This window comes from Merops nubicus, unplaced genomic scaffold (genome assembly GCF_000691845.1).
Source record: "Merops nubicus isolate BGI_N331 unplaced genomic scaffold, ASM69184v1 scaffold3259, whole genome shotgun sequence".
NCBI lineage: Eukaryota > Metazoa > Chordata > Aves > Coraciiformes > Meropidae > Merops > Merops nubicus.
Genome location: NW_008629992.1, coordinates 633 through 10,383, shown reverse-complemented (window position 1 = coordinate 10,383; position 9,751 = coordinate 633). Strand labels below are relative to the sequence as shown.

General features: G+C 47.9%; 1 protein-coding gene across 1 annotated transcript; it reads right to left on the bottom strand.

Moving 5' to 3' along the window:
• Positions 1-1,132: 1,132 nt before the first annotated feature.
• Positions 1,133-9,540, bottom strand: LOC103779475 (serine/threonine-protein kinase 25-like; the record flags this gene model as incomplete). The annotated part of the gene is given in 4 exon segments (XM_008947100.1): positions 1,133-1,241; positions 2,203-2,266; positions 3,408-3,631; positions 9,511-9,540. Coding segments are annotated over 4 exon segments (427 nt in total), but the record flags the coding sequence as incomplete, so codon positions are not given.
• Between the last annotated feature and the right edge of the window lie 211 nt (positions 9,541-9,751).

Here is a 9,751-nt window from a genome sequence, read left to right as displayed (position 1 = left end):
GGTGGGGGAAGGCCTATTCAAAAGGGTCTGTAATGGTAGGACAAGGAGTAGTGGTTTTAATCTAGGGAAGGATAGATTTAGACTGGATATTAGAAAAAAGTTCTTTAATATAAGGTGATAGATCACTGGAATGGGCTGCCCAGAGAGGTGGTGGAGGCCCCAGCCCTGGAATCATTCAAGGTCAGGGTTGATGGGGCTCTGAGCAACCTGACCTAGGTAGAGAGGTCCCTGCTTGTGTAAGGAAGTTGGACCAGATGAGCTCTAGAGGTCCCTTCCAGCCTAAAACATTCCATGACCTCCAGCCCACACAGATCTGAATACTGGGAGTGGACCTCCTGTGACATCCCCTGTTGCCCCAGTGAAAACCCCCAGCTCAGATTTCCAGCCCAAGACTCCTTTTCACACTGTAACCTCTGCTGGGTAACACAGAACAAGTACATACACTTGGCTGGAACAGAAAGGGATTATTTCTAGGGCAGTAGCAAGGAGTAGATGTGAAGAGCCACACAGTCAACTAGATGTGATCCCTGGCCACACCACAGGAGGACAACATGGCCCAAGATGCCTCAGATGCTGCCCATTTTTCTTCTGAGTAGCAATCAGCACAGGTTAAACAGCAGATCCTTTTAAAAAGCTCACAAGTCCTGGTCTTGTACAGCTTCCCACTCACTCAGCTTAAGCTAGTAACATTGCTCAGGTTTTGTAACAGGGTATTTTTTGTAGGACTTTTCATGCTGGAAGAGACTCTACCTCCAAATTTTCAGCAGTTCCCCACTCTGATGGTGCTCAACAGTCCTGGCAGGACTAGAAATGTGCAGTCTCACAGACACAATGGAATCTTTCCTACTTATCAGATGTTACTGAGAGGCAGCCAAAATTTGAGCATGCCTTTCACTGACTCCTTTGCTTTAGCCCCCTGCCTGCAAGTGCCACAGCAGAGCTACAGATCCTTGCTGTTGCTCTAAACCTTACATGGAAAACATGAGTTGCAATAAAATGACAAGCATCAGATTCAGAAACAAGCAACCCAACATGAAATAGTCTTTGAAACTTCTCAGATTATTGCTGTATAATACTTCTGAAATCTTGTAACATCCCTTCCAAGGAAGGGAGATGAGCTCTCCACTCTTACCTTTGATGTCCCTGTGGATCTTCCTCTCAGAGTGTAGATAATCCAACCCTTTCAGGATTTCTCTCAGGATAGTAGCTATGTAAGTCTCCTCCAGGGGTCCTGGCTTCAGCTGATAAAGGGCAGAAAGATGACTTAAAGGAGAGTGAACAATGCCTTGGACTTTCCAGCCTCTCAGTTTGTCACTTGGAAACCTTGGCCAAGCAGGTGACATTCAGCAGAAAGCACCTCCTGCAAGCCTGGTGTGCACTCTGCAGGCAGAATGCTGGACTTTGCACCTGGCAACACCACACAGAAAACCTTTGGGGGATTTTCCTAGTTTGTTAAAGGCTTCCCAGACAGACAGCATGATGCTCATCTCCCACTGGGGCCTGGAAATGCATTGCTGAATAGAATATCTTAACATTTCTCTTGTTCAAGTTTCTCTGCTAGCACTGTGACAGCCCAGAGACACACTCTGCCCTCTGACTGTGGAGTGTTGGGGCAAAGCTCTTCTCCCTTCTACCAGTTCCCCTCTAAACAAGTCCTGCCTTATCAGTGCAATACTTGGTCCTGACACTGATTTCTGCTGATGGCAGCCCCCCCACTACACCCTTCCTCCAAGCCAGTGCAGGCTCAGCAGTTTTCAGTTACAGCTCTGGAAAAACAGGATTTGTTGTCCTGAGGAGAAAAGAAAACTCCTGTGACAGAATATAGCATGGCAGGATTTTGCCCATGTTTATTCTGTCGTTGTACTCCCTTAAAATCTGGGGTAACTTGTTAAATGTCATTTATATAACCCAATACCTGGGAATCCTGACTGAAGATCAGGTCCCTGCTGAGCTTGATGCCATGCAAGCACTGAACAATACCACCAACTCTTATTAGGTGAAGTATGGATTCACACTGCTCAAAAACAACTGGGCTGCTGTCCCATTTTAGTTCACTGGCTCTTCCCACAGTAGAGCTGCAGAGCTCAGAGAGCTGAGCTCAGTACAAACATTTCCTCTCTCCTGGGAGGTGCATAACCAACGTGTCTGTCCTGCACTGCCCACCCTTCAGGCACAGGGCTGCCAAGCTTACCACATGCTTACCAAATCCAGGGCTGAACCTCCTCCTAGGTACTCCATGATGATCCACAGCTTGGTGCCCTGCAAACCAGAGCACAAATGAAGAGCAAAGACAGTAATAAAAGCAGGCAGAAAAGTGAAACAGCCCAGAGGCAGCAGGACACACCAGCAGACCTGCACACAATTCAAGAGGTGCTGCACACAGCTCTCAGAGGCTTAAGGAGGAAGAGCTCCCGCTGACACAGTGTTATAGTGGTGGACCTGCCCTCAGTCCATTTCTTTCTCTCAGTCTGCAGTTTTATATGAGCACATTTAGTGTCCTTACAGGCACCAGACTCCACAGCCCACAGAGATAAGCATATTCTCAGGTTGGAGCCAGTTACCATCACTCCAACAGGTCTAGGATATCTTCTTCCTGACAATGACAGGGGACCTGTGCAGCCTTTGATCTCATTAACAGGACTGACAGCTTGAAGGGTACAACCAGCAAGATACTCTTACTCCTCAGAGATTTCCAGACTGAGGTTCACAGGGTCCTGGCAGGAGACAAGCAGCATGAAACTACAGCTTGCTTGGTCTTTTCAGAAGGCTTTGAAAAATTATGTGATGAATAATCAGGATCCAAAGAGTCCAGGAACTGTTTCCTACAGCTCCAGTGTTACATACAGCTCCAGCAACCACCATGCTCAGGCCACTTCTGGTCATCACTACCAGTAACTTCCACTGGGGATCCCTAAACCTGTTCTCAACAAAACCAATATCAGCAGTCCTCCAATAACTCAGTTTTGTTCTTATCATCATTTCTGATGAAATGATGATCACACAATCATAAAGTATAGTTTCAAACTCCTCTTCCTTCCAGAGGCATAAAGGTCCCAGTGATAATACCCTGAAACTGTGGTATTTTGGCAAACTATTCTACAAACTGCCTTTCAAGAATACTCAGGCTAGGGAGAGGTCAGCCTCTTGAATGAGGAATTTTCTCTCCAGTGAAGTGTCCTGCTCTTGGGACCACACTGTACCCAGCAATTCATTCCCAGGTGCTTTCCAAGTGTCTTAAAAGCCCAGCCTCCTATTAAGATCCCATAAATATCAGAGCAGAGTAGAGCCACTGCTGTTCCTGCTGCCACACTGCCCACTCACAGATGGACACAGTGCCTTTGCCACCATCACCTGCAGCACCCACAGGAAAGCCCCCCCGCCCCCCAATTCCCAAACTGCTGGCTGGATATCGGCCCTACCATCAGGGAAGAGCCGGTTTTTTTTTCTGGCTGAGGACTGTTATCGCCTGCTGAATGTCCTCGATCTCATCCTCAGCCTCCTCCAGGTCGATGATCTTGATGGCGACCACCTCCTTGCTGCGGTTGTCGATGCCTTTGTACACCTCCCCGAAGGAGCCCTTGCCGATGCGCTCCAGCTTGGTGAACAGCTCCTCGGGATCCACCCTGGAGTGCTGAACCAGAAAGCAAAGATGGGGAAACACCATCCGCTCCCACAGCAGCCTGCAGAGCACCAGGCAGCTCATCTCCCCCCCTCTAGTCACCTACGGTGGTGTTTCATTTACCCAAGGTCTCCTTATGCTGAGAAACCTAACACAGAATACACTCCAGATGAGAACTGAACTTTTACACAGGCTTTCCACCCCTGCAGGACAGAGGGAGGGAGGAAGGGAAGAGAAGCCCAGAAGAAGAATGTCAGTATGTATCCCTACAGCAAGTGTCAGCTCCTTTGGGACAGGACTGCTCAGCTGCAGGCACCAAACTGATGCCAAAGCAGCTCCACCAGGAAGCATTTGCTCACGCCTGAAGGAAGAGACAGGCAAGGTCTGTGAGAACCAGCCTTCTTCTGAAGATCCAGATGAGAAAATGGGGACAAGGAGCAAGTCATAGGAAGTTCACAAGGATCATTCCTGCACTCAAAGGTTGGAATTATTTCAAAGATTTTCACCCTTCCCTGCTTGTTTGTAGGGTGAAATACTCCCATAACATAAATGCCAGTTCACATTAGCTGTCTTCTCTGATGCAGCCTGATTTCCAGGCAGCACTCAGCCCAGCTCTCTTCAGATATTTGCAGAAGGAGCCTCACATCTTCTGGAAGATCAGCAGCAAGGAGGCCAGACACCTGCCTACCCCAGAGGAGACAGCAGAGCTGAACAGACACTCTGTCAGCAGACCTGATTTTCTGGAAATGCCTCTCCTCTGGCTGGCACACCCAGATGAAAAAGCAAACAGCATCTCCCTCATTAGATAAGTACATCAACTGGGAAGCTACTAACATGATCATCACTGGGGAAATACTGACTCTTTACCAGCAGCCTCAAAGTTAACTCTTTATTAGGATGGGCATGGATGAGGAAGGAAACCAGAATCATTTTCTGATGCTGCTTCATTGTCCAGCTGCAGGCCAAGAAGTCCTGCTGTGCTTCATGCTACTAAAAAGCTCTTTGTCATTAGCTTTTCAGCCTTTAAAAAAAAAAAGTCTAGTTTAAAAAAAAAAGTAAACCTGGAAAATATGGCCTGACCTACAGGAGGTGGTTACAGTGAGTTTTTGCAGCTGTTACAGGGAGTTTTCCACACCCAGAGCTTCCCAGTCTGCCCTCCAACACCTCACCCAGAAGCACTGCTCCTTTGCAAGGGCCTTAAGCTGGCAGAAGTTTTATCTGAGAAGAGGGCAGCTTCATTTTTCCAGCTGACACCAGGTCCTAGCAGCAGGAGGAGCCTGTTATCACTGAGGAGCCCTAGGTGCTGCCTAATGATGAAGCCAGGCAGTTGTTTGAGTGCATCACCATCCAGAGCACACCAGACAGAGTGAGCTCTGCAGTCAGCTCACCCAACAGGATTCCCATGTGCAGGAGTCTCAAGACACAGAAGGATAACCAAATATCCTTGTGCATCCATGGCAACACCCCAACAGGCTGTGCTTTGAACAACTGCAGTGGAAACAGACTGGAGGGAGATGTGAAGATGAAAGGAACTGGGGATACCCAACAGGGGCTGGGGAGAGGGAGGTGGGGAAGGGAAGAGGGTGTGAGCATGAGAAGTGCCAGGAGACAACATGGGAACACGAGTGCAGCACAGGGAGAACAGTCTGGCTGATCTAGGCTCACAAGTGGGCAGGAGCAGTTTCCACCTCCTGACCAACTCACAGGAAGTGGCAGTGAGATGTCCCCACCCCTACCTTGCAGAGTCACCTCCTGCACTGGAAAAATGCCACTCCCCACATCAGCCACTCCCACACAGCAGGGAGAAGAGCAAGAGGATCATTTCCTAGAAGCACCTGCCTCAGCTGGTAAAGGAAACACTACCCCCATGAAGCCTGCAGGGAAGCAACCCTGCAAGAAAACCTTCCTCCCCTCCCATGCAAGTCATTTTTCCATGAGAAAAGAAATGTCAAGCTGTAAGTTAATGCTGCAACTCCTCAGCCTGGCATGGCACATCAAAGAGTCAGGACTGATTCTTCATGAACAGGATCTCAAACACAAGAGCACCAGCAACTGCAGGCATTTCCTCATCTGGAAATGCTTCAGAGGTCTCAGGTGACAGGGCAAGAAAGAGTATGACTCTGTGGAGGGCCTGAGGACGTGCATCTCTTGACAAACTCATGCATGTCATACCCAGCAAGAGCCAGAACTAGGGAGCCAGTGTGGTTCACAGTGACAGAGCCAGGGCTACAGTCTCCCAGACACCTGCAGCAGGAGCAGAGCTTGCTAATGGATTTCCTCACTTTCTGGAACAGGGAAGAGGAAACAGGCCCATCCCCAACTCAAGCAGGTCCATGTCTGCCCAGTGGAACACCCCACGAACCAGCACTGCAGACACCATAGAAGGCATTGCCAGGTGGCATTTTCCTGGGGCCAATCTTGAATTCCCATGAGAAACTAAGGTAGAGAGAAATCTATCAGAATAGATGAGAATTGGAAAGGAGAGTTAGGAGAAAAAGGTAAAACCTCATGGGGAGAGATAAGGGCAGTTTAATAAAACAACACAAAGAGAGAAGAAACAACAGCAGTCATACCAGTGGAAGAATATATAGAATGAGTGATGCACAACCCAACAGCTGACTGCCCCAACACCTCTCCCTAGGCCAGTGAAAGCTGCCTCAGATCATAGTGGAGGTGAGCATGGTTTCAAATAACCCACTGGCTGGTTCTGTCTATCCTGGCCACAGCCTCTCCCAGGTCCTTGTTGGAATTAACCCCATCCCAGCTGAACCCATGGCATAAATGAGTACAGATCAGAAGCTTATTAGCACCTGGAAACTTTGCAACTGCTCAGCAGCTTGGCATCCTTCACTCTTCTTACACATCCAGAGTCTGCCAGGGCTGTGAAAGGGAACTCCAGGGCAGAGCCTGAAGAGCTGGCTGACCAGCTGCTGCTCCTTGTTCTGCTGCCATGTGTAAGGCCTTTAAAGGACAGTCACCTCACAGCACCTTTTTGCTTGGCTGAACTGCAATTACACAGCAACTTGTGCTGTTCCTCCCCACTGAGAGCACTCAGGCACCAGGGATGGCTCAGTCAAGCACAAACAGGCTTTGGAGGAGAGCACACAGAGCACCACCTCAGTGCTATCTGTAGGAAGGGGAAGGAATAAGTAGGAGAGGCATGAGGACAACCTGCTAGTAATGTGCTCCACTTCTGCCCCCCAGGATCTCCTCTCACAGCACAGGAAAGGAAGATGCTCTGTCAGGACAGGTGCAGGAGTGTCAGCCACCATGACTGATGATGCCACGTTCCAAAACTGAGCCACTTACTGCAGGCATCAGGAATTAAGAATTCCAGTATGCTGTGAGACAAGCCTGGTGTGAACACCAGCTGCTTCATGGGGAAAGAATGGCCTTGGCAGCTCTGCCATCTCCAGCTGCAGAGACATGATGTCCATAGCTTTTGAGAGACTGGAGAAGAAGGGCAAATATCTACCCTCATTTCAAAGCTACAGCCTGGGAAGATAAGCTGGGAAAAGTAGCAAATACTCTTTAAAACAGCTCAAGGTCTTTCTCTGGGCTCTGTCCAGCTGAATCTCACCCTCCAAAGAGTGATACTCTCAATATTCAGCATTGTGACCAAGAGTCACATCTGCATCTGCTGCATGAAACACTGAGAGGTGCTTAACCACTTTTGGAAGTGAGAATTCTGGGGCATGTGAGGATCAGAATTGCTGTTCTATATGGGAGGAGTCTGTAACAGAAGACTGTCAAGGCCACAAGGCTTTAAGAGCTGAAGCTGACTGGGAGTTGGGCAGCCTCCAAAGGTTTATATGGAACTACAGCAGCATTTAGTGTTACTTCTAACTAGAGCACTTTCCAACCAAGCAATCATTTTCCTGTGCCACACACAATGGAAGGAAGAAGCTTGTTTTAATGAAACCCAGCTACAGACCTTCTTTCCTTCATTGCCTCCTCTTTTGCCCAGTTTCCCATCCAGTACTCACCCACACTGTATGTTACATGCTAGCCCATGGGCCACCAACAAAGATATCTGCATCAGGCACGATGTTTTTTTGGGGGGGGGAAATCAGCTTTTAATCTGCAAACACTTGAAAGCTTCCCTGTCTATGTGAAACTTGTGCACAGCTCTTTTCAACTACTAAACCTGAGACAGTTTTGAACTTCTGGAGCACAGACAAGAAGCAAGTTTGTGTTCAACACTGAAACACACAAATTTGTCCAAGGCTCCCAACTCACTTTACAGATAGTATTCTTTTGCCTAACCAGAGTGAAGCATTCCTTAGCAAAGGAACTTGAACAGCTTCTTTGAGGTCACATAAGGAAGAACAGGACTAGAAACAAGAGCTCAGATCAGAGCTTTAGACACAGTAACATATACCTCACCTGGCAGACAGAGCTGACAACAAAGACCAGGGGCCTGCTGTGCTGTTTGTGCATGGCAAAGGGCAGCCAAGGAGAGAGCTGAGGCAGGGAAAGGGAGGCACAGAGGCAAAGCACCCCAGGGATTTGCCTGAGGTAACCCTGCACGTCAGCAGCAGAACTGGGAATCACAGACAAGACTCTCACATCCCAGTCCCAGTCTTAGGCTATCAGTTTTCAAGGTAGCTCCCACCACTCCCTAAATGCTGGTGATAGAATTCAGGCCAGTTCCTACTGCCAGTCCAGCCTCAGCTGCACAGCTCACAATGTCCCATCAAGGGTTCCTGAAGAGACCTGAGGAATGGACAACACAGGCTGCTTCCCTACTCCAGAATCAGAGTATCAGGGGATGACAGAACCTGAGAATGTCTCACGAATGGACAACACAGGCTGCTTCCCTACCCCAGAACCAGACAGAGTATCAGGGGATGACAGAACTGTCTCATATTTGCATAATAAATTCAGAGATGAGACCACTGGAACTCTGACAGGCTTCACTAGCAAACACTGAGCACTGAAAAGCTTCAGAGCAACCTGCTCTGTAGCTACAGCACTCAATTCCCAGCCCTAGCCAGAGTGTATCCTCTCCTGTTCCTTTCATTTCTCTCCCTGTACCATGACTCACTCAGGCACCACATTTGCATTTAATTTCACACAGTTTGGGGAAACAGTCTATGCAAAAGGCAGCATGCAAACTAGGATGCATTGCAAATCAATTCCAAGGCTTGGAGAAAGCATCATCTCAAACCACTAAAGCTTTTAGTATTCTAATTCTACACCTAGGAGCAGAATAGAAAAGCACCAAAAATTCTCATAAAACATGGTTTAACCCAACCTACATTCAGTATGGACATCTGCCAACAATCAAACACACCCCATAAATAAACTCAGAACAGAGAGAAGATTCCAGCCAATACTATTAACATGGTTTAGCTTTTAGTCCCAAATTGTGACATGATCTTTCCACATTCCTCTTATGCAAATGTCATCACAACAGCACATCCATTGAGGCTGGTACCACTCTCAGAAGAGGTAAATATCCAGGATCAAGTATCACTGTCTCTTATGCATTAAGGTTACAAGCACTGATTTCCTCAGGCTACTGTTATGAACACTGCAGCAGTCTGGAACAACCTGCAGACACAGCAGTTCTGATCCCATTTCTAGAATTGCCCTCCCCAAAATACTCAGAGAGCCAATGACTTCTGCTGCCCTAAGAAGAGCAGAGTTAAACTCAAAGGCACTACACTGTGTGAAGAAATCCCTTTCTATGTGGCTGGCAACCTAACACTGTCAGGCCGTGAGATAAGACATGAATCTATCAGCTAAGAGAAGTAAGCTGAGACATGTACGAGAGATAAAGAGGGGCCAAAAGTGATTTTCTGGGGATTTGCTTTAAATTCATTTCAAGAGAAAACAGAACAACGTTTCCTCTTGATACAAAACCCAAATGGTTAATCACCACTTACCTGGCTGGCAAATTCTCTCAAGTGAGCCATGCCTACAGGATGGTCAGACATCCGATCTTCCAAAATCAGGGAGGGTTGGGACGTTGTAGCAGAGTGGGGAGGTGATGCTTTCTCATCCACTGGTCAGCTGTGGCAAGCAAGAACACAACAGCTCTAAGTCAAAGTTCTCAGAGCCTGGCTCATTCCCTAAAAGAGTTACCTGCATTCTTTCCTCTCCTTGATCTTGCAGTTCTCCTTGACC